Source organism: Aquarana catesbeiana, linkage group LG01, assembly GCF_042186555.1.
Source record: "Aquarana catesbeiana isolate 2022-GZ linkage group LG01, ASM4218655v1, whole genome shotgun sequence".
NCBI classification, from domain to species: Eukaryota; Metazoa; Chordata; class Amphibia; order Anura; family Ranidae; genus Aquarana; species Aquarana catesbeiana.
Window position 1 is genome coordinate 288,066,297 of NC_133324.1, and position 26,044 is coordinate 288,092,340.

General features: G+C 40.8%; 1 protein-coding gene across 7 annotated transcripts in view; it reads right to left on the minus strand.

The window, feature by feature from the left end:
• DEPDC5 (DEP domain containing 5, GATOR1 subcomplex subunit) overlaps window positions 1–26,044 on the minus strand; it is a 169,392-nt gene that overhangs the window by 50,402 nt on the left and 92,946 nt on the right. For 6 of the 7 annotated variants that reach the window (XR_012244323.1, XM_073629252.1, XM_073629251.1 and 3 more), the window contains exons 22-29: window positions 23,914–24,117; window positions 17,519–17,654; window positions 13,407–13,507; window positions 13,261–13,320; window positions 11,974–12,157; window positions 9,018–9,178; window positions 4,396–4,513; window positions 2,481–2,648 (exon numbers count right to left, since the gene is read on the minus strand). Coding sequence is in view for 6 of the 7 variants with exons in the window: in XM_073629252.1 (XP_073485353.1) it covers window positions 2,481–2,648; window positions 4,396–4,513; window positions 9,018–9,178; window positions 11,974–12,157; window positions 13,261–13,320; window positions 13,407–13,507; window positions 17,519–17,654; window positions 23,914–24,117 (1,132 nt within the window). In the remaining variant the exon portion in view is untranslated. The remainder of the gene's footprint in view (window positions 1–2,480; window positions 2,649–4,395; window positions 4,514–9,017; window positions 9,179–11,973; window positions 12,158–13,260; window positions 13,321–13,406; window positions 13,508–17,518; window positions 17,655–23,913; window positions 24,118–26,044) is intronic. The other variant, XM_073629254.1, reaches the window with a different exon arrangement.

Below are 26,044 nucleotides of genomic sequence, written 5' to 3' on the forward strand. Positions count from 1 at the left end.
TTGCCTAGTAGTCCACAGAGCAGATAACCTTCAGGGACAACATGTTTACTTGCTGTCTAATATATCCCACCCACTTTCAGATGCCATTGTAATGAGATAATCAGTTATTCACCTTACCTGTCAGGGATCATAATGTTATGGCTGATCGGTGTATAAGGTATCATTAAATTCACATGTGTATTCCTTCTACACTTCAGTTTTCAGAGAGCTCAGGTTGGGTGTATAATTGATGATCTTGCCTAGTAGTCCACAGAGCAGGCAGGAGATAAGGCACTGTTCTACAAGATTGCAGACTTTGCAAAATGCAGTTTTTTTGCATAACTTTAGGTGGGTGGATAATTTTACACACCCTTTTGTAGTTAAAGTAACTCCTATGTATGTTTGTCCCAAATGCAGGCAGTCTGTGGGAACTTTCTTTCATGTTGTATGGTCATGCCCGGTCCTTCAGACTTATTGGCGGGCGGTGGTGTCAGATATAAATGGAGTGGCAGGGTTACACCTGGATGTAGACCCGCTTGTGTTTCTACTAGGCATTACAGACAACCTGGCAACTACTAAACACACAAAGCTATTCGTGTTCTATGCAGCCTATTATGCCAGGAAAGAAATCCTGCTCAGATGGAAACTGCCTGACCCCCCTACTACAAAAGCATGGCGGGCGCAGGTGAATGCGATACTACCAATGTATAAACTCACATACATGGGTAGGAACTGTCCCCATAAGTTTGAGAAGATATGGGCGGCTTGGGTGGAGGCTAAGCATCTGACGGTTTAACTCTACCCCGAAACAATTGATGGGTAACAGATATGCTGTGCTAATAGAGGGTCGAGGCTACTGGAGTCAGTGGGTGGATATTGGGCCCACCTCTTCTCACTCCCTTGGTTTTTTGGTGGGAGCCTCTCCCCCCCCCCCTATATAGGGAAAGAAAAGGCTTCTTATATGAGCTGAAACTGAAGGGTGAGATTGTGCTTTAACGTGTATGGTTTATTCTTGCATGGATTGTGCCGATTCCCTTGGAGATTGTTACTTCCGTCTGTCCACGGTGTTAGAAGTTTACATACCAAATGATATAAGCCTTTATAAACTTACCAGTATAATCTATAGACCCTGTTTTGCTATACTCCTGTCTAAAATGTATGACTTGCATTTTCAAGTGTAATGTATAATACATTTAATAAACATTACCTGTGTTAAAAAAAAAAAAAAAAAGTAACTCCTATGTAATTAGCCATTTGGGTTAGTATTGTTCATATTTAGATGTTTCACTTTAACAGAGGCCCTGTGATTGCAATAAACAGCCAGTTGATATGGATGGCATTCACTTACAAGTCTGCCATGTAAAACGTGGCGTTACATAGAAGTTCTCTTTTTGGAGAGGTATAATGCTATATGATAATAACATGATATAGTATATGAGAATCATGTGTTCAACTGTTTAGTGTGGTCAAAGGCATATTAAGCAACAGTGAGCCTCAGTCAGCAAAAGAGTTTTTGTTAAGCTTCTAAAATGTCTCCAAATTTGGAAGGTACAGTGCTATGATAAGCTGATGAGTAATGCTTTGAACACCATAACAGGAGAGTCAGGGCTCTACTGAGTGGGATTGCAAATGCATCTATAGGGTCTTACTTGATTAGAAAAACTGGTGACCTGCAGTGGCTACTTGTACAAGTCACCTGAGCTTCACTGAAACTGAACTGGAATTGATGATGCTGATCATCTGTATCTAATATAAGTAACTGTTAATTTTCATTCTTTTAATGTGTCTCGTATCATTCACTAGGACTATGTTAGTAGACCTTAAGTAATGCTACACCCTATTAAACCCCCCCCCTTTTTTTAACATTTCACTTAAGGCAGTCCAGACATATTGTGTATAGTCTGCTTCCTTGAAAGTTTGTATCTTTGTTTTCTTGGCCAGTTCCATAGTCCCTGCCCCACTTCTCCGGTCTGTGAATATCTTCATTATCTAGCAGTTTCTAAAGAAGACGCCCTTGCATGCGTATTCTGGGCTGATGCTGTGTGTCTCTATTGAGACACACAGCGCCGGTAGGCCATGACCTCCTCCTAGCTTCCGACACTCAACTGCTGGAGTCAATCAATTCCCTATCCTAACCTCTTCTGTCCAACCAGGAAGTTGGGAGGATCGTGGAGGACCCAGTGGTGGTGACAAGGACAACAGATAGGCGTTTAAGGATGGAGGGGTGTTCATGAATATACTGGGGTGTTTTACCTTAATGCTGGTGTTTTTACCTTAACACTGTGAATGCATTAAGGTATAACATATATTTAGCCTTTAGTACTACTTTAAATTGAATCTGTGCGGATTAATATTATTTGTTTTATACATTATATAATGGTGTAGTCAGGATATTTTTATAACCTCCATTACTATAGAAGGGGGTTATTTGTTGCATAAATCAAGTAGAGGTTATTAGGTTTCTTTTCTATTGTGTAAAATCTGTCACATGTATGCCCAACCTGAAATCTTCAGAACCAGCAGAGCAGATGTACTGATCCAAATAGTTCCACTTATAGTCCTCTAGTCGCTCATGAGAGAATTCCACCCAGCTAGGCACAAAGTCACAGCCAGAATGGAAGGGACATAGGTTATAGGTGTAACTGATCTGGGCAGATTCATATGGATACCTAAGGAGAAAACACAAGTACATGTTCATTTATAACATTACTCAGAGCATTAGATTGTACACTCTTTATCAATGTCTTCACACAAGATTCACATATTTTTCACACTGAGCTGAAAAAGTAGAGAATCTTGAGTGAAAGGTGTTCAAATCTTGGGTGCACACATTGATAAATCAACCGCACTGTCTTTAAATAAAATGTCACAAAAAAGGAGGAATTTGACTTACCTGTAAATTCCATATTGTAGAGTACAGTATACAAAGACAGATTAATTATACACCGTGGGTTATAGGCTTGTACCTTCAGGTGATTGGACATTTGCAAAGCTTTAAAGGGCACACCCCTTAATGCCTCCCCTATAACCAAACCCCAACTACAAACGGAGTCCTTAGCAAGCAATGGAGAGTAAACCAAGAAATGGGAGGGTGGCCTGTGTCCTGTACTGTAAACCCAGACATGGAAGTTACAGGTAAGTCACAATTCCTCTCATCTTAAATGTACAGTACAGGACACAGGCAGAATATTCATACACCATGAGACATCCCCAAGCTATGAATAGGAAGGGTAGGCAACAATGAGGCAAACATAACTCTGCCAAGAGGCCCAACAACAAGGGTCAAAAGACCCAATCTCAGAGAGCCGGTGTGAGAACCTTGCAGCCAAAAGCTCAATCAGCAAAACATTGGACATCCACCTGGTAAAACTTTGAAAAAGTATGAACAGGAGACCAGGTGGTGGCCTTACACAACTGGGCTTTCAAAGCTTGGGATCAAAATGCGCAGGAAACACCCACCAATTTATTGGAATGGGTGCATAAAAGTGCAGAGGACATTTTAATCTGAGAATGTAGGCTCTTGCAATCAGATTTCATATTCATTGTGCAATGGTGGACTTTAAAGCAGGGCGTCCCTTGCGAGGTCCCAAGAACAGGACATAGAGGGAACCTGGCCATCTGATTGGAATAGTAGTGTTATAGTAAACTTTAATGGCTCTGACTACATCTAGGCAATGTAGGTAAATTTCCTTTGAATGCTTAGGAGCAGGGCATAAGGATGGGAGGAAAATGTCCTCATTGAGGTGAACTGCTGAGACCACTTTCAGAAGAAAAGAATGGCATTGGTTGTAAGAAAACCTTGTCATTGTGAAGAATGAGGTAAGGCTCTTTAGAAGGCCACCAGTTTAGAAACATGTCTGGCAGACGTGATAGCGACCAAAAAGTTTGTGTTGCACTAAGGTGAGCCCCCACACAAGATCCAGTGCCAGACGCAACATTACGGGTCATTGCTACAGCATAGGGTCCAGTACGGCTCCCAAAGTTTTACCAAGGTAGTGCCAAGGTGGATACACTGCTTCTATGCTGGCATTAGATGACCGTAAGGATTTAAAGAATCAAGAAGATAAAATAATAAAGAGAAATAATAAGCTAGTTAACCTAAGGGTGCGTTTCTCTGTGAAGGAGAAAAGGTCCATCATCTTCAGACACTAGCACAAAACTGAGGACTCACAGAGTGGGGTAGGGTTATAGGGAAGGCACCCAGGGGACCCAAGTGGCAAATTCTACTGTCAGAACACAATGTCTGGGCGGGGTTGGGCCCCCCTGCACAAAAAGGGACCAAACGTAAAGCATTCAGATAACAGCAACCAACAGCCATATGTGCATTTTGGTGTTTTGACATGTGCTAAAGCTTTTCTCAGTGTGGTTTTTAAACATTGTAAACAATTACATATTTTACAAAAGGTATTCTCTTACTTTGGCAAATATCTGGTCACAGTGATTATCTTGTCCTTGCAGGTCACTTTGTGAAATGTTCGGCCCATGCTAAGCCAATACTGGTTTTCTTCATCTGTGTGGATTCGGGACACCAACCCTAAAGAGGACAGAAGGAAGAATATGCAGAGCCTCATTTATGCTCCAACATCTCAGTCCATTCTAGGAAGTTTCTCATCCCATGATAAATTCTCTTTTTCTTGGTTTGGAAGGATAAAAATAATTAAAATGGATATTTTACCTAAACTATTACATATATTTCAAACGACCTAAACATTAACTGACCTGCATTAAAAAATGTAGGATTTCATTTGGTGACACGAACGCTCCAGAATTCAAAGAGATATTCTCACTTGCCCTAAAATAAATATAGGGCTTGCCACAACACTTACATGATTTCATCATGTATAAATATATATACAAAAATAAATATTTTCCATTGTTGTATTTAGTGTCTTTCTCTCATTGGTTACATCTTCTGAGCCCCCGAAGAAGACTAGATCATAAAACGTGTTGGGACACAACACCCTCACCTTATTTCGGCTATGTACATTTATTGATGATCATGGTCTTGTATTTTCTTGCTTGATTATATGCATTACGATCTGCTATGAGGTGGGTGCACAGGGTGCCCATTATAAACACTAAACTTTGTCGCAAGCTTTTATTATTGGGACTGTATTCCCTTTTAACAACGTTTTATAACAAAATTATGATTTTTTTTTTTTTTATTTGATGCAGATTTCTTCCTGAGGTTGGATATTAAGACACCTTAGAAATCCCATACACTAATTAGTACTTGTTCACTAACCAGATTGATTGATCTACAAGATAAAATGCGGATCTCAGTAGAAGAGGATAATATCGGCTTACAATTGGAATCTTTGCCCTGAGTTGCAACCCGTGGCATACACCTTATCCTTCACAGTATCAACCACTTTGCAAGTATGGGATGACATGCTTAAAGTGGTAGTAAACGCTGTTACACCACTTGTACCTACAGGTAAGCCTATAATAAGGCTTACCTGTAGGTACTGTGAATAGCTCTTAAACTTGCACAGTTTAAAAGATATTCAGAGTGCATGCAGCCAACAATGACATCACCAGCGTATGCGCTCTGAAGGTCTGGCTTACAGTGCCGGACCTACAGAGCCCGTGCCATAAACTCATGTAGCCAGAGGCCGCAAACCCAGAAGGAAGACCAGGGGAAGATGTCAGCCCTCTCAACAGTGACATTGCTGCGCTAGAGGGCTTTGTTCTAAGGTAAGCCTCTCATAATGTGCTAGTATGCGATGCATACTAGCACATTATGACATTGCGCTGTAGGGAATGTTTTTTTTTTCTTAAACCACATGCAGTTTACTACCACTTTAAACAGAGAGATTGTTCTTCTCTAGACCATGGCCAATGACACCAATTCCCACTAACCTTACATTCCTCCACATTTCTGGAGCAAAGATGATGGTACACGGCTCACTCAAACTCTTTGGCATGAAACCCTGCCCCCTCCTTTCAGAACTGCCCTCACCTATGAGTAAGAATCGGTCAACATGGCTTGTGAAGTTTCAACTCTCTAACTGTAATTGCTCCATCTATCCATTGTCCTCCCTAACTAAACCCTTTACGAGTTTCAAACAATACCTTCTTCAAAAACATTGATTGATCTATATAGTATCTATCTAAAAATGTCTCTTTTCTGCCATGTTTCCCAAGAATCAATCTTTCATTGCAAAATGGGAGAGGGAACTGAGGCAGTCCAAATACCCAAGGACTGGGAGGGAACATTTATGCCGTGTACAAACGAGCGGAATGTCTGATAGAAAAAGTCCGACGGGAGCTTTTCATTGTATATTCTGATCGTCTGTATGCCTCATCGGACTTTTTACGTCGAAAATTCTGATGGACCTAGAAAGAGAACATGTTCTAAATATTTCCAATGGAACCAATTCTTATCGGGAAAACCGCTGGTGTGTATGCTGTTCCGACGTACCAAAATCGACGCATACTCTGAAGCAAGTACGAGACGTAGCTATTGGCTACTGGCTATTGAACTTCCTTTTTCTAGTCTCGTCCTACGTGTTGTACGTCACCGCGTTCTGGACGGTCGGAATTTGGTGTGACCATGTGTATGCAAGACAGCTTGAGCGGAATTCTGTCGGAACTCCGTCGGAAAAACCTTCAGAGTTTATTTCGACGGGAAAACCGGTCATGTGTACAAGGCATTACACTAACACACAAAATGTCTATATCAGCTAGACTCCAGAAGAACCACAAGCTGATATCTAGATGGTATAGGTGCCCTGTATAATTACATGTCATAGATAAGGCATGTCCAGACACATGTAGGAGATATCTCAAAGAGAGAGTCACAATAAATCACATATGGCTCAAATGACTGCTCATTATACCCTTCTAGACCAAAATCCTGAAAATTGACAATAAATCCATGGACATTAACCCAGATCCTCACATTACCCTGTTGTCTATTCCTCCTAGCTCATTCAAAACCCATTAAAAAAATATCTCTTAAGAAATTTTCTGATAGCAGCAATCATAAAATCATAGCAAGGCACTGGAAGTCTGACCAAGTTCAAACAGTTGCAGAGTGGGTGTGTGAAATTAAGCTGAGTCCTTTGAACAAATGATATGTCGAGAGGAAAGCAGTCCTGGACCTTACCAAACTGCATGGTTTCTATGGGATCATTTTAAAGTGGTTATAAAGGTTTTTTTTGTTTTTTTTTTGCTTTAAAATAATAAAACATGTTATACATTACCTGCTTTGTGCAATGATATATTTTACAGAGCGGCCCCAAACCCTACTCTTCTGGGATCCCCCGCCAACACTGTTTGCTTCTTCTCCTCTGGGTCTACCCTATAGCAAACTGCTAGCTGTGGTAGCAGACCTGCAGATGTGCTCCCGAGCTGGGCTGTATGCATCCATAGACACACACATCACCGCTCAGACTTGCCCCCTGCACAGGATTTGATTAACAGCAGCAGGAGCAATGGCTTTTTCTGCTGCCTCTGTACCCTGCAAGGAAAGAAACAGAACAGCCCTGCTGCAGACAGCACTGGATCGAGATAGTACTCAGTTAGGTATATATGGCGGGGCCATATAGAGCCAGACAGGAATGGAACTCCAAGATCTATTGGACTAATGGGGAAAACCCAGAAAGGGGTTAAACCCCCTTTCTCCAAGCGTATTTCCCATACATTACCCAGCCTCACTTTTTTTCTTCTCCTTTCTCCCTCTTTTCCCTTTTTGTCTTCATTCTGTTTTTTGTTTCCTTCATGGAAAAATACAGTACATTGCACACAAAGTACATGATCCTTTGAGGCAGTGGGGAACAGTGTTAATTTCGTCGACTAGTCATTAATCGATTAAAATACAACTAAAGCTAAAACCATTCAGATGACTAAAAAATGTCTAAAACTAAAATGGTATTTTAGTCAAAAGACTATGACGAAAACGTAATCTGACGTCAAAGTTAACATTGCACTACCACATAATTAGTAGGAGGCATATACTAAGCTGACGAAAGAAAAAAAAAGAAGAAGAAAAAGGCTTTTCTTTTTTTTTATATTTATTGTTGGTTATATATTCAGATAATATGTGCATTACAGCCAATATAGTTTAATGTTTTTTTTTTTTCATAAAATAATGTTATTATGAGTTTGGCAATTCTAGAGGAATGCTTAAATGGTTGTAAACCCTTGAGGTTTTTCACCTTAATGCATTCTATGCATTAAGGTGAAAAACCTTCTGTAGTGCAGCAGCCCCCCAGAGCCCCCGTTTTACTTACCTGAACCTGATCTTTCCAGCGACGAGAACAAGCACAGCAGCTCCAGCCGCTGTCTCGGGTCCTCATTGGATAGATAGATAGCAGCAGGGGCCATTGGGTCCCGCTGCTGTCAATCAAATCCAGTGACATGGAAGCCGCGGGGCCGAGTCCTGCTGTCTGTGTCAATGGACGCAGCAGCAGGACTCGGGAGTGCGCCTGCACGAGTGCCCCCATGGAATGTGGCTATACATGGAGGCACTCAATGTGGGGAGAAGTGTCACTGGGCACCCCAGAAGAGGAGGATCAGGGGCGCTCTGTGCAAAACTCTTGAACAGAGCAGGGAAGTATAAAAAAAGTTTGTTATTAAAAAAAAAACAAAAACCTTTATAACCCCTTTAAATAATGCATTACAATTTAACTAAACCTATTAGATTTTAGGTGACTAAAATGTACTGGAGGTTTTAGTCGACTAAAAGATGAATAAAACAATTCAGATGACTAAAATACGACTAAAACTAAAATGGCATTTTAGTCAAAGGACTATGACTAAAACTAAATTGAAATTTGTCGTCAAAATTAACACTGACTGAAATAATCTGCAACTTCCAGTCAATATCAGTGTTCAAAGGGCAGATCAAGAATTATTATGGCAATGGGGAATATTAGTTTCCACATGGTTGTCATATGTCCGATTCTTTGTGACAAATGCGATCTAGATATTTCATTCTAGTACAGATATTTTAGATTTGCCAGTAAATGGACAGCTAAACCTCGGACGCCTTGAATTATGAGTATGAGACAAATATAAAAAATTTGAATTACCTCTTCTGTACAGTGGACTACTGCTGAGGGGAGGTGGTGCACTGGAGCTGGGTTTTGGTCGTTTGGGTTGAACAATAATTTGATAGCCCTGCATGAGACGCTGACATATAAATTCTTCAAAAACTTGCTGAGCAGTCATCTGAGCACCATCCTCATCCCGTCTGTGAAATATGATACAACATTTATTCAGTTAGGAAAGGATCAAGTTTTAAATTAGCACACAATCCCTTAGATCAGTGTTTCCCAACTCTAGCCCCAAGAGATTACACAGCACGGTTTTTCAGTTTTCTTTACAATTCCTTTACTTCCTAAAAGGACACTTATAAGGCCAAGGGGCCAAGGCAGTGCTTCTGGACTGCTTAGGGAAATGTTGCTGTAGACAGACAAGTGCCAACTTTACAGCAATAAATATTTAATAGGCAACTTTACTTTTACCAAAAATCTATATAATATACAGTATATAACTGTGCCAGGGCTCCTAAGTTTGCTTAAAGTTTATGTACAACCCAACCTTTATTTTTTTTTAACAATTTTGTATGAGTAACGAAGCATTAGAACCTTTGTCAGGTTTTTATAGTGGTCTAGGATTCACTCTCGGCTCGTCCTGATGACCACTATCGACAAGAAAAAACATAATGGGAAAGAAACCCAAAAACAAGAGGTGAGGTTAAAATTTTACAATGTGGACACGCGTCTAAGAAGGCAATTATCCTCAAATTTCCTTTCATTTGCTGCTGCAAAGAGACACAGACAGCAAAATATAAACCAACAGTAGTTTTAACTCTTCCATATTCTATCCGAAAAACGAAAAAAAATTGCCTAAACATGAAGCATGTTTCCAGGTAAAACTTTATTCATAGGTCTAATGATAGCAGGGAAGGGTTAGAATATTCTTAGCATTGTCTTGACTCCAATGGGAAGTCCCCCCCAACCTTTTTATTTCTGTGACACGAGGATAAGAAATAAGAAAAACGGGTGTCACCAGTACAGAAAGGCACAGGCAGCAATACAAACCTCATAGGATCTAAATAAATAACAAAATAAAACTATAAAAATGTTCTTGTTGCTGTCTTCTGCCCTCACTGCTGCAAAAAGAGGAAATTTGCCCACTGGGGACAGACAATAACTTGACAGATTTTCTTACTGTTCCACACACTATCCAAAAATATAAAAAAATAATTTGGCTTAAAAGGAAAAGTTCACTACACATATACAGGTGCATCTCAAAAAATTTGAATATCATCCAAAAGTTAATTTAATTCAGTAATTCAATTCAAAAAGTGAAACTCATATATTATACAGGATTCATTACACACAGAGTGATATATTTCAAGCATTTCTTTCTTTCAATTTTGATGATTATGGATTACAGCTAGTGAAAACCCAAAATTCAATATCTCAGAAAATCAGAATATTGTGAAAAAGTTCAATATTGTAGACTCATGGTGTCATACTCTAATTAGCTAATTAACTCAAAACACCTGTAAAGATTTCCTGAGCCTTTAAATGGTCTCCCAGTCTGGTTCAGTAGGTTACACAATCATGGGGAAGACTGCTGACTTGACAGTTGTCCAGAAGACAGTCACGGACACCCTCCACAAGGAAGGTAAGTCACAAAAGGCCACTGATAAAGAAGCTGGCTGTTAAGAGTGCTGTATCCAAGCATATTAACGGAAAGTTGAGCAGAAAGAAAAAGTGTGGTAGAAAAAAGGTGCACAAGCAACCGGGATAACCATAGCCTTGAAAGGATTGTGAAGCAAAGATGATTTTAGGAATTTGAGGGAGATTTACAAGGAGTGGACTACGGCTGGTGTCAGTGCTTCAAGAGGCACCACACATAGACTTACCCAGGACATGCATTACAACTGTCGCATTCCCTTTGTCAAGCCACTCCTGAAACAGAGACAATATCAGAAGAGTCTTACTTGGGCTAAGGAGAAAAAGGACAGGACTGTTGCTCAGTGGTTCAAAATCCTCTTTTCAAATGAAAGTAAATTTTGCATTTCATTTGGAAATCAAAGTCCCAGAGTCTGGAGGAAGAGTGGAGAGGCACAGAACCCAAGTTGCATGAGGTCCAGTGTGAAGTTTCCACAGTCAGTGATGATTTGGGGAGCCATGTCATCTGCTGGTGCTTTATTAAGTCCAAAATCAGCACAGCCCTCTGCCAGGAAATTCTAGAGCACTTCATGCTTCCCTCTGCTAACCAGCTTTATGGAGATGCCGATTTCATTTTCCAGCAGGACTTGGCACCTGCCCACACTGTCAAAAGTGCCAATACCTGGTTTAATGATTATGTTATCACTGTGCTTGATTGGCCAGCAAACTCGCCTGACCTAAATCCCATAGAGAATCTGTGGGGTATTGTCAAGAGGAAGATGAGAGACACCAGACCCAACAATGCAGATGAGCTGAAGGCCGCTATCAAAGCAACCTGGGCTTCCATAACACCTCAACACTGCCACAGGCTGATCACCTCCATGCCGTGCCGCATTGATGCAGTAATTCATGCAAAAGGAGCCCCGACCAAGTATTGCGTGCATACTATACTGTACATGGACATACTTTTCAGTAAGCCAACATTCCTGTATTAAAAATCCCCTTTTTTTATTGGTCTTATGTAATATTCTAATTTTCTGAGATACTGAATTTTGGGAATTTACTAGTTGTAAGCCATCATAATCAAAATTATAGGAAAGAAATGCTTGAAATATATCACTCTGTGTGTAATAAATCTATATAATATATGAGTTTCACTTTTTGAAATTAATTACTGAAATAAATTAATTTTGATGATGATAATCAAATTTTTTGAGATGCACCTGTAATTGGTACACAAGTAAATAGCTAAGCTATATTTCACTTAACTCTTGCTAGGTTACAATGAACAGCAGAATAAACTTTACAAAGCTAATTACTTCTAAACGTTTTTTTTTTTTTTTTTTTTCAATAGTCTCACCTGTCCAGGTCAGCCTCTGGCAGTAGGTCATAGCAGCCCTCTGTATAATCATTTTGCAGGCTCTGCCTGTCCGGGAAGTAGTCGGTGGTGAGTGGTAGACAGGCAGGGGTGGTGAGAGATTTCCAATCCACCCCAACTGTGCAGCAGAAGCCAGGCACTATGGGGGGAGCAGACAGCATCAAAACTGCCCAGAGACCACCATGTATGTGTGGAGAGTGATAGTGAGCAGGATTAGGAAGTGTGATTGACATCAAAGCATGGATAAAAAATAATGGGAGTGTGATAGCAATTTGGGGATTAGGGGATTAGATGAGAATCAAAGGATCGAGAAACAAAAAAACAAGAAAGCAATGCACACAATTTTAATTGTGGAGAAGGGATCATAAAATGTGAGTAAATGGGGACAATTGAAAATTGGGAATTATTGAAAATTTTGTGGAAAGGGAAAAACGTTGGGTGGTAGGGTGTGAAAGTGTATGCAAAACAAGTGAATTGAAGGCAGTCAGAAACATTGGGAGAGAAAAGGAAGAAAAAGAGAGCAGGTTAACATTGCCATGCCTGATATACATTGCACCCCATCATGCATTGGGAAACATTTGCTCTTGATCAACATCATACTCTTAATGAATTAATTCCATCACAAAATTGAAATACATTATTAAATATCGAAGTTGTGAGTCACAATAAGACATGCAAGCAAGGTGAAGTAATGCGAGACAAAACATGTGCACACACATAGTTAAGATAGGACATGACATCAGGCTAGCTGGTTGAACATCAAATATTAATATATATTAAGCAGAACAATGACATAGTATATTTGTATGGAAAGGACAGTGGATTCAACACAATTTCTGGACTCCTCCATGAACACATTTCCCATCAGCACTTTAGCATTAATATCAAGAGACATCTCAAATGAAATATTATACATCAAAATGTATTAACTAGATTCATATGGTTAGCAAAAATATTATATAGGTACTTGTATGCCAGTTACTGATTAATTACTAAAGCATTAAACAGTATTAAGGTGTTAAAAGGCAAGACATAAAAAAAGCCTGATTTCTAAGAACTAGTGCATAGCAAAAGTAGAACCAGTGAGAAGCTTCTTTTGCTTTTCTTGCCTGTAACAGACAAAAGGTGCTAAAAGTAATTACTCAGATTGCAGGTAACACCTCGGCGATTCTTGAGCACTAGTCTTTACAACTCAGGGCTTGTGACTGGCTGCGCTATGGTATTAAATATACTCCCATGTTTTACTGTTAGGTAAACCTTCCCACTCACTAGGTTCAGGGCAGCAGAGTAAGCTCTCATCAGGGAATTCTCTCTCTTTGTGGTTAGTAACTGTAGTGAGAGAACAGGACTGGCATTAAATAAATTCATATTAAACAGTCAGCAGTAATGTAAGAGTCCTGTCTCAGTGGTATTACCTGCACTGTGGCTCCTCTGTCCATTCATGCTGGGGTTACCAGAATACTCTTCAGTGCTTCCATATGAGGTGCTGTCCAATGGCGTGCGAGGACCTCCATGTCTGAACAAAATACAAAAAAAAAAAAGAAAAAGAATGCTGTACTCGCAGCATTAAAAAATTTAAATGCCCCCATCTCTGAGACGATCCAGTGTTACGATGTGTTATATGTTATACGTTGTAACTGCCAAGAGGGTTCCTTGTGTACTTGATACTTTGGCATTACTGTATTTGCCTTGTTGTATTATTCCAGGTGTAAATGCAGCAAAACATTTTCAAAGGTACAGCTGCTACTCAAACATAAAAATGAATTAAAAACACAGGTATTATGCATTTTTATTCTAGAAATATAATTTGCATTTTCAAATCAGTACATGTCAACATAAAACACAAGTTCAATCCGAGATATCACCAGCACACCATGTTCAGATAAACAGACAGTACACTTTATAGTCACCAACAGAAAGCCTTTTTCCTCAGGCAGCAGCGCCATTTGCCATTTCACCATAGCACCTCCCTATGACTGGGTCTCATTGCTGTATGGAGTGCATTGGACTCTTTGTATTTATGGACAAAAAAACAGAGTCACTCTATATACACTATAGAATTACTGCTGTATAAAAGTTATGTTTGTAGTTCAGTAAACACAATAGCTGTGAGTACTAAATGTAAGTCAATTTTGGTTAAGATTGGGAGAACTTTAATGAAACATATATGACAGGATAGGCTTATACAACTTAAGTTATTTCATCAAATATTACACGCTCCAAAGCATGTATAGCCCAGGGCAGTGGTGTCCTTAGCGTTGGTGTCACCCGGTACGGAAAAACATGGTCTCACCCCCCTCCACCAACTATAGTCCCCCATTAAGTACAGACCTCCCTCCATTAAGTACAGACCCCCCCCCCACTAAGTACTTCCCGCAGTAAAGACCCCTGTCCCTCAGTACAGACCCCCCTCCATCAGTATAGACCCCCTTCATCAGTACAGACCCCCCCCCCCCCCCATTAGTACAGAGCCCCCTCCATCAGTATAGACTCTCCTCAGTGCAGATCCCCCCTCTCCACTTGTGCCCATAGAGCACTCCCCCACCACATGTCCTTCTAACCCCCCCATCGCTCAAATTGTTTTTTTAATATGCCCCCCTTCTTGATCACTGTCCCCCTCTTCCATCGATTATGAATCTACATTACAGTAAACTGTACACAGACCTCAGAACAGCACGTTGTGTCCCTCTGACTGCCTCCTCCTCCTGAGTAGATATTAGGGTTGTCCCAATACCGAGCATTTGTCCAAGTACTTGTACTCGGGCAAATGCTCCCGATACTTCACCCGATACCTGGACAGTCAGCAGTGATCAGCGCATGGGGGAGTTACAAGCTTCTTCCCCTGCAGCTTTCAGCTGCTTTGTGACATACAGCGGTGATCAGGACTTGTAAATCCCCCACACACGATCACTGCTGACTGTCACCGCATCCTCCATGCCCCCTCCGTTCCGCTGTCCCCCTCCGCTGTCCATCTTCGTTCCGCTGCCCCCTTCGTTCCGCTGTCCCCCTCCGTTCTGCCGTCCCCCTCTCTTCCTCTGTCCCCCTCCATTCTGCTGTCCCTCTCTCTTCCTCTGTCCCTGGCCGTTCTGCTGTCCCTCACCATGTCCTCCTCCTTCCTTTGTGAATGGACAGAGTCAGCTGACCATTCACATAACAAACATTGTAATCTCCTGTGATTACGATGTCTCAGTTTATGAATGGAGAGGAGCCGCTGTCTTCTCTCCATTCATTCTCAGTGCAGCTGAGGCTGCAGAGAAAGGGACTGGGGAATCTCTATCCTCGGTCTCTTTCTCTGTCTTAAGGGGGAAATATCAGGGGTCTGTTAAGACCCCTGATATCTCACCAAAGCCCCCCAACAGGGCAGATTAAAAAAAAAAACACATATTGCAATAATTTTTAATCAACAGGGCTGATTTAAAAAAAAAAAAAAAAAACACATATTGCAATAAATAAAAAAAAAATCTTATTGTAAAAAATAATAAAAATGTAAATAAAAAAAAACACAGACACTGTTCACCCCCCCCCACCCTAAAAAAAAAAGAAATTGTTTGTTAAAAAAACAAAAACAAAACACTGTCACGTGACATTAAAAAAAAAGTATCGGTAATCAGTATCGGCGAGTAAAAAAGTATCGGTACTTGTACTCGGTCCTAAAAAAGTGGTATCGGGACAACCCTAGTAGATATAAGTAGAGAGGAGGGGGAGGTGGCTTCGGTCCGCTCCGTGAGACAGCCGGTGAGGGAGAGACACAGATCACTGTAGGGGGTGCAGACCTGCGGTGTTATCGGTGCCGCTGCCCACAGGTGTCACCCCCCCCCCCAGCGACGCCACTAGCCCAGGATTAGACAAATTCCCATATGCTTTGGTCTATGTGGTCAAGAGGCACACCTATTTCATGCCTTTTGGCTGTTCCCCCAGACACAAAGACTTTGGTCACAAATGTGTGATTTTTTTATGAATTGGCCATGAGTCTCTGAATGTTAAAGTATCCCAATGTTTGTCTGTTTGAGCTGGTGGAGGACCTCCCGGTTGTCTCTCATACCAAAGAACTGCTGTGTATACTCTACTTTTATGTTAAAAATAATATTTTAATCACCTGGAGGAGGTCGCTTCTGCAAACACTCAAGAGTTGAAACAACTGATTATTCCAGTCCTTCCGCTTTACTTGTTTACTTGTTGACATATACTACTCTGAGATCTCCAAAAAGCTTTGAAAAAAGTATGGGGTTCTTGGACCAAATTTCTTCTTACTGTTTAACCCTGCTGGGTTCCTGAAAGACCATGTTTTCTTTATGTTTACTTTCTTAAGATAGCTCTGACTTTGTATTGTTTAACAGGGCTTCAATATGTAATAGATGTGCACTTTGAGCTACACAGGACACAGACACTGAAAGGTTACAAGAGCTTTATTGTTCTTGTATTTGAATTTGTATAATTTGAAAATCAATAACTATCATCTTTAAAAAAATTATTTTGGTTAGATGATCTTATAGAAAAATCAGGGTATCATTTAAAAGCTACGTTCGAGACATATTTTGTGTTTTAAAGCATTAACAGTTCAAAAGAGTGCATTTTCTGGAATATGCGTTAGAAAACTAAAGTCTGCTATTCATGTATCAAAATTCAGTGGCTTCAGCAGGGACCAGCCAAATTTTGATCTATTTATAGTCAAGGTGGTTGTACAGAAGTCAATCGGCTGATCGACTTCTGTACATCCGCTCTATAACAAAATTTGCGCTTGATACGCGCCGACAGCTATAGCTGGCAGCGCTAATCATTGTATTCTGGTGGTGGGGGAAGTCCCCCCACTGTCAGAATAAAAAGGCACAGCGGGAGGATCCTCCATGCACCCTAAATATGTGGATGAGGGTATTGAGTAATCTTTTTATTCTTCAACCTACTGGTCACCATCTCTCTGCTCAGGGAACTCTGAGAACTGAGCAATGAGCAGTGTTTGATCACTTGGTTCTCAGTCTTGGAGCCAGCAGGGGACCAACTCTGCAGCCACCTAGGTAAACATAATTTTGAAAAAAATAAATGATTCCCATACTTCTCTTTTAAGCCTGGTACACACAAAGCTTTTTTCACTCAACCCAGCAGGTTGAACATGAAAAACTGACAGATTGGGGTACTAACATAAGAAATGTGGGTGCGGCAACCTCCTCGCTGTGCTATTGTATTCTGACAGGGGGATTCCCCTTTTCAAGAATACACTGATCAGCGTTTGCAGATATTGGCTGTGAGTGCTCATCAGATGCTGGTTTTCCAGCATGCCCCTTTGACAAAAGCCGGTCGTTGGAGGGCTAATATCAATTTCCAATCACGATCCATTTCTTGGAATAAATAGGTAATTCTGCAGTGTGCAGGCTTTACCCAACTGCATCATGTGTCCAAATAACCATCAAATTGCCTAAATGACAGATTTATTACATGCGTAAATGATTAAGCCACAAACAATTCTAGAGTTGCGTGGTTATAAAAAGGTGCTAAAGTAAAAAAGAAACAGTTACTGCTTAAAGACAATTACCTGCCAGTGGCTTCCTGGTAAGCAAGTTCAAGAAGCTCTGCTGAGGAATGCACCAATTCTCTCTGGCCATTCCCCTGTAGATCTGCAATGTTCTGACGAGTTTGGTGATGTATTTGTATTGCTTCCCCAGAAGGACCTAAAGGATGTGAGGAAAAAAGCAAAAAAAGATGGACAGGATTTAATGAGTTAGATGGATTCCCACTTGTGTCCCACAAAATTACTTTCCAGGCTTAGCCCTTGAACCCTTCTGTGCTTACTAATGTTGTATCTTTTACATGCACTTTGTCTATGTCAGATCTTCTCAATCTTTTGTTTCAGGACGAACCCTCAAAAATTATTTCAGTCTCAGGAAACCCCAGCTAAAAAATATTATATCTGCAGTTTATGGCACAGGAGGATGAAGTTGTGGTTATAATAAAAAATAAAATCATAAACAATGTGGCATACCTAGTGTATTTGAAACTTGGTGGTCAGTTAAAGAGACCCCTTTCATTGGTAGTCAGTGAAAAAAGTGACCTCTTATATTGGTGATTACACTATTGGTGATTACATTATTGATTACATTGATCGTTACTTCACATAAGTTGTCAGTGGGACAAATACCCAATTTTTTGTTGGCATTTAGGTGTCCGTTATGAATCTGTGAACAGCGGTAACCCCGAGGGTCGCCGCTGATCTCAGTTCATTAACGGTTTATGAAACAAAGACGATCATTTTCACACACAGGGAAGCTGTCATTGACTGACACAGAAACTGACAGTTTATGAAGGCGCAATCTCAACACTTCACTGGCGATCTGTGTCAGAATTCATCCTCCCCGATTCACCAGCTCCGAGCTGGTGAATTGGGGAGAGAATCCCAGGGGGGGGACTGAGGATGAAGGAGGAAGGATTACTGACTTCCTTCTTCCTCGATCAGACCCCCCAAGACAGTAACCACGTCACCCTGCCATGTGTATGTATGTATATATAATATGTCAGTGGGTAAGTACTTGAGAGACAAGAGGCTTCACTGGTCCCACACCACTAGCTCTGTCAGTGACACCAGATTGAGAATTATGGGGGCACCATCAAGCCATAGATTAATCCACCACTGCTCAAGGAACCAGAAGCAACCTCTGGAGAAACCCTACAGTCCCACTGCATACTAGTGGAGAAACGCTGGTCTATATCCCTGATTTTACTGAATAGCCTGTATTCTGACCTGACAGCTATATTATTCTTCTGGCTACTGTGGACCCCTTAATTAAAAATATAGTATACTGGACCTTAACAGATTGTATGCAATTGTATAGTGAAATAGAAAAGCAACCCAATGTTAACATATAACTAAAGGCAAAACTTTTATTTTTAGGTTTTGGATATAGTGGAGAAGGATTAAAATGCCTATTAGGTTTATATTGCTACCTAGTTGCCACTGTTAGGTAGTGAAAGTAGAAAAGTGAAAGTAAAAAAGTGAAAGTAAAAGAAAATCCCAAATTTTGGGCTGTCCCCAGAACAGTAATAGAGGGGAAATCTTCCAATGGGGACACTAGTTCTGGTGACTGGGGGCTCAATGGGTTCCCTTGATTTGCGATGATTTCCTCTCACTTCTTGTTTTGGCTATGAAACAGGAAATGAAGATAAATCCCCCCAATGGGACACAGATGTAAAAAATTATGCTTAACCGTTTACTGATAAATAGTTAAAAAAATTAGATGGGAAGCTCAATTAGATAGGAGATTCATGCCTTACTAACAGGAACCAGAACACCAAGATGTTCCACCCCAATACTTTAGCATTAGCTTTTCAGTTTGTGACAGAGCAGTAACAGGAAGGAAAATTGAGAGAAGCAACAAGGAGAGCTATTTAAACCATAGAATAGTAGAACTTGCTTGACAGCAATATCTAAATAAGTTGCTGGGAACACAGGTATTCTGAACACCAGGGTTTGGTTCACACTAGCCCAACTCCAAAGTCGTGCGACTTTCAGTGTAACTTTAGAGTCCAACTTTGATGTTATACTCTGGCATTTAAGTCATATCAAAGTCGGACCAAAGTAGTGCATGAACCTTTTCTAAAGTCTGACAGACTTGTGTAGCATCAGTTAGGACAGCTCTCATAGGGAAACATTGAATTTCACATGTCATCTGACTTGGGGTTTCACAAGTCGGATCCTATGTCGTATCAGTGTGAACTGAAACTAAGGCAAAAGAAAAAACTGGAATGAATCTGTGTTGAACTATAAATTCAAAGAAAAAAGGATTTTGAAAAACAAAATGTTATCATTTATTTAGGACATTTCAATTAGTTCCTAAATATAAGGTGAGCTACCAAAGAAGGTCAGACCCAAGCCAGATCTCTCTAAGCAGCAATTTATAGAACATCTAAAGGCACTATATAAACCAGAGCACCAGAGCTTGCAGAATTTAAATTGAAAATCAATGATCATCTAGTATCGAAACCCAAAATCAAAGCGTAATACAGTATATTGCAGTTTGCTGGTCCCCTTAGATATAGTGGCTGCATCATTTTCATGCCATTTTCCCTTAACGTGGTTGTTAACCTAGTACAATAAAAACCTCCCATCCCCTCTGTAACATAATGCTATGTGCCCCTGTGCCTGGGTTATATAAAAATACTGCTGATCTCTACCTATATCTGAGCATCTCCTGGTGCTCACGTGACTCCTCGGCTCTCTCCTCTGCCCGGCTGACAGCTATAGCGGGCAGGCCTGACCACCAGCCAGGGAGGAGGGTAGGAGAGAGAGCCGAGGAGTCACGTAAGTTCCGGGAGACACTCTGATATAGGTACAGATTGGCAGCTTTTTTATATAATGCATTCACAGGGACACATAACATTGTGTTATAGAGGGGATGGGATTTTTTGTAGTTATGTTAGCAACAGGAGAGGAGGGGGCAAGCACTGACACAAAACAGACAGGCAGAGAGGGAGGGGGGCAGAGAAGGACACAGCAGGGCTGCGGATGACGCACATAAACTGACCACAGTGTCAGGGCTCAGCAGCCATGATAAACTGTGGTCAGTTTACAGGGGAAGGAGTATAGGCAGGCAGGATCAGTCAGGTTTTTTAGGTGATAGAAGGGGCCAGATGACACAGTACTAGCACTGTGCTGTTATTCATGCTTCAAGGGAACAGGATCTGTGTTTTTTTTTTGGGTAACAAACACTTTAATTTCACCTGGTAATCCTACAAAAAACAAAATTTCTATCTCTTCGTCCTGTGTCACTCATTTCTCAACTGTATCTATCGAAGGAGCCATGGTTGTCGCACAGAATGGAGTTCAAATATGCCTGCCTTTGTTTGTCTCCATTTCATTTTAGATTCACTATCAGTAGTTTACACAATAAAAATAAGGGTGGTTATGCTTTCTTTTTAGCTCACAGAAAGTGAAAGGACGCTGCATTTCTGGAAGGCATTTTCTGTGCTTGTCAAAATTTTTGTTAGCTCAAAAAATAAATACAGCCATCACATTCAAGAACTGGTAAGATGCAACCAAACACATTTTCCTTTTTAGATTAAAATACAAGTTAAGGTTAAGAGGTTCTTACAAAACTTGAAAAAGGACTTTGCACTAATAAGTCTCCTCAGTCAGCTGATGCTGACCCTTGATACTGCCTTATCTGGTGGATTGCCTGGCAGCATGAACAGAGAATTGGAACAGGGGAAGAAAGATAAACCACTAGCCTGAATGTATCTAACTAGCGAATGACACCTAATGAGAATATGGGGGAAGAAACAATGAAAGAGAGAAAGGCTCAGTTCTCATAAAGATGGAAGTCAGGGACCTCCTTAGGATAAAAACCCCAGGGAATGAGACTTGTAGGTTGGGGCAACATGATTTACTTCTTAAATAGATGTTCAAATACATGGTTTGGCAACAATGAATTTTAGAAGAACAGAGGGTGGGGACCCGTTCTGTTGTGCAAGAAACTAGTATCTAAAAGAGGTAGAAAGCTATGGACACTATTCTGTACTTCTAGTCCTGGACCTTTGTGCTGCCTTTGATACGGTTGACCACCCCCTCCTCCTCAAAAAACTCCATGCCTTTGGTCTCCGTAAATGTACTCTTCGCCGGTTCTCTTCCTACTTATCCAAACGCACCTTGTAGCGTTACTTACAATTGTACTTCCTCCTCTCCTCTTCCTTTCTCTGTTGGGGTCCCCCAAGGTTCTGTTCTTAGACCTCTCCTATTTTCAATCTACTCCTCCTCCCTGGGTCAGCTGACAGCCTCCCATGGCTTCCAATACCATCTTTACGCTGACGACACCCAAATCTATTTCTCTACCCCTCAGCTCACTCCCTCCGTCTGCTCACGTATCACTAATTTACTAACAGATATATCAGTCTTAATGTCACACCACTTTCTCAAACTCAATCTATCCAAAATTGAACTTATAATTTTTCCTCCCCATGTGCCCCTTCTCCTGATCTCGGTGGCACAACTGTAAACCCTTTCTTGCATGCCAAGGTGTAGTCCTGGACTGTGAACTCTCCTTTAAGCACCACGTTCAATTACTGTCCCAATCTTGCCGCCTCAACCCCTGCAACATCTCCAAATTATGCCCCTTTCTAACCAATGACACAACAAAGCTCTTAATTCACTCCCTGGATATCTCTCGCCTTGACTACTGCAACTCCTTTCTCATTGGCTTACCTATACATAGTCTATTGCCCCTTCAATCCATCATGAATGCTGCTGCCAGACTCATCCACCTTACCAACCACTCAGTATCTTCTACTCCTCTTTGTCAATCCCTCCACTGGCTTCCGCTGACCCAACAAATTAGTATTTTGAATTTAACAAATACTAACAACTACTTACAAACCCATCCACAACTTAGTCCCCAGCTACATCACTAGCCTAGTCTCAAAATACCAACCTAATCGTTCTCTTAATTCCTCTCAAGACCTCCTGCTCTCTAGCTCCCTCGTCAACCCCTTCCATGCTCACCTCCAAGACTTTTCCAGAGCCTCTCGAATCCTATGGAACTTCTTAACTCAATCTGTCTGATTATCTCTTAATCTATTAGCTTTTAGACTATCTATAAAACCCCCCTCTTCAAAGAAGCCTATCCTACCCACACATAACAACTGTATTTGCATTTTCTCAGCTCTTCCCCCACAGTTATTACCTTTTGTTTCACTTGACCCTCCCTTCTAGATTGTAAGCTCTAACAAGCAGGGCCCTCCTGTATTGAATAGTATTGTAACTGTACTGTCTGCCCTCATGTTGTAAAGCGCTGCGCAAACTGTTGGCGCTATATAAATCTTGTATAATAATAATAAAAAAGTAAGATAATACAGTCTGTACAATCACAATAGTAAAAAAACAACAACCAAATGTATCCTTCTATTTGAATGGTGAAAGAGCTTTAGCCCAGAAGTCTGCACCTTGACCCTGGAGAGATTGGTTTGCAGGGACTACGGAGGAGGGGGGGGGGGGGGGTCTTTTCCTCTAAAGGATCTTTTGTTTTAACTACAAACCAAGGTACCTAAATATGTCCACATCTTGTGTTTCCCCAATACCAGATTAAAAGCATAATCATGCACGTTCCTGACCCACAGGAAAAATAAGCTGCTCTTTTGCAGACGTGTGAAAGTGCCACTAACTTTTAATGACACCCTCTCATATCGGCAAACGTCTTCTTTTCCTGCATTTCTACAGGTAGGACGGCCCACTGAAATGAATGAGAGAGAAATAGATAGAAACAATCCCCACCAGATGATCTGGTGGGGATTGTTTTGTTACAACAGTTATGGGAAAGAAGAGTGGAGGGACCAGAGATGTTTAATGGCCTGTTTAGCCCATGCCCAGTAGATTCAGAATGTCAGACTGGTCATTAGCTGTACCAAATTTAACATTTTGAAAATGATCCCCTGTACCTGGGAATCTAAAGAAGTGAGCTTCATCAAAAGGTAATGCCATTTGTTGGTTGACATATTGATAGATATATCTATATCTCTATATATATATATATTTTTTTTTAGGAACGCTAAAAATAAACAAACAAACAAAAAACAAGGGCAAAAAAAAAAAAAAAAAAAACCAAAAAAACACACAAAATATGCAATAGACACAACGGTAAACGCTAAAAAGCTAGTGCATTGTACAGGTTTACCTGCCATAACAAAGGAGCAACTTTTTAGTGACCAAACAATTAAACTGGGTACACACACACACACACAGTTTTTTTTTTCATTTAGACTTCTGAAAAATCGCTGTACTAACACAAGCAATATTAGTGAAGCAATCTCCGCTGCTGTGCTATTGTATTCTGATAAAGGGACTGCCCCTGCCAGAACACACACTGCCTTACAGACAAGACCTTTACCCTTGAGGTTTTCTGTACCCCCCCAAAAAAAAGAAAAAAAAGAAAAAATAGTATGACCTACCCACAGGAAATGTGTGCATCCACCGTCTACGATTTGATGTGAGCTTCATTGGCATTCGTGATGGTGCAAAAGGGTTGATGAGAGCCCTTTGGGGGTGATATCCCCCAGGTCGGAAGTGCAGCATTGATTCTGCGCTACCCACATGAAACCTACCAGGTGCGCTAGAGTCTCGCTGTTGAGATTCCATCATTCGCTCCAGAAAATCTGCAACAAAGAAAAACATACACAACTACATGACATGTTTTAACAATAAAATTATAGAGCATTTTGTTCATACCAGTCAATATTGTTCCAGTGATAAAATAGGGAAACAACTTCACTGTGTGGCTACCACTTATGTATGAACAATAAAATATAAATATCTTTAGCATAGGTGATCAGGCTTTTTTATGCTGTTGGCCAAAATCTGTGATTTTTACATAACCTAGTGGAATGGAAAAGCCTAAAGTGGAACTCCACTCTCTCAATCAACACTGACTTGTTTGTAATCCTTTTGCTGCTGGCATTAGTAAATAGATAGGAAAGTATATCATATTTACTTGTTTTAAACTTTTTTTGTTTACATTTCTTTAGTTACTTCCAGGTTTTCATGCCTAGGAATATTATGTCATACATCCCAGGAGTCTTCAGGAAGGGAGGAAGGGCTTTCTCAGTTAAACACACCCTCTCCTGCTTGCATGCCTGAGCTTAGGGCAGATGGATTCCCAGAAGTAAATGCAACATGAATCATCTCCCCTTACTCAAGATGGCAATGGTCAGAAATGCTAGGGGGTGTTTTTCAAAGTGATTTCTCAACAAAATAAAGCATGGAGACATGGATGGACGGGTGAATTTGCTTTAAATATTAAAAATGAATTAAGTTGTATTTGGTTTGTGGTGCTCAGATACAGTGTAGTTCCACTTTAAGGTTTGCCCTTTAATTTAGAACAACACACACAAAACAAATACATTTGTATAAACTGATAAGATAAAGATCATGTTGAATCTGAACTGACAGCAGTTAGAATGGCAATGCCATTTTTACAGATTTGTGATCATAAAAATGCTTACACAGTAAGCAGAAATGTCATTCGATGCCCCCAATGAATTTGTTTGAATCTCGGAGGGTTTCTGGAGAGAGGGAAGTTTTTTTTATATTACTATTATTTCTCTTCTTTATAAAGGAGGGCTGCAACCCACTAGGGCCCACCATAACTGCAAAGACGGTTGGAATTAGCTGCCTCTACCAAAGCAGCCATTGGGTGCCCCATCCCCACACACACATGCAGAAAAAAAAAGGCAGAAATGAAAACTAAGACAAAAGCCAGTGGAACCCAGACACAGCCTAAACTGCAAGTACATGATCAACATTGTAAGTATTGCATTAAGGTAAAAAACTTCCATGATCAGCTCCTTTTCAGCCCCCTTCCCCTCCCTTACCTGAGCCTGATCTCGATCCAGTGCTGTGCCAAAGAACAGCATTGCTGCTCTCTCTCTCCTCACTCAGGACTCTGCTGCTGCCAATCAGATCCAGTGAGGAGGGCGTAAATAGATGCACACAGCCCGGCTCAGGATCGAGCCGCTTGCTATGGGGGCACTCAGAAGGGAGTTGGAACCGAGAGTGCCAGGGAGGGACCCCAGAAAAGGAGGTTCAGGGAAGCTGTGTTCAGAGCAGGCAAAACAGTAACTATAAGATGTTTATTTAAAAAAAAAAAAACACCTTTATTAGGGCTCATTTAAATGGAAATCTGAGCACACACTCATTAATGTACCTGTGTTAAGGTGCGTTAATAATGCGTTTTTGGAGCTTTTTTATGCGTTTGTGTCTCGTTAAACGATTGCCAGGAGCCCCCTCTGTGTTGGTTTTTTATTGTATGGACTTTTGTATTATGTCGGCTAGTAACGCTTTCTAAACTCATCTCGAATGAGCTGTAAACACCAGAGGGGCATTTGTGAAGCGTTTGCAGTGCATTTTCAGCACATTTACACTGACATTCACATTTACAGGGGAAGCGGCAATGCTTGGCAAACAACACGTTGGGTCATTTTTGATGCAACGCTAATGCAATCATGTGAACAACACTGGGCGCTCCAATGCACACAATTTTGACAGGCATTCGTGAAGCTGCATGGATCTTGCTTCAAGGATCTT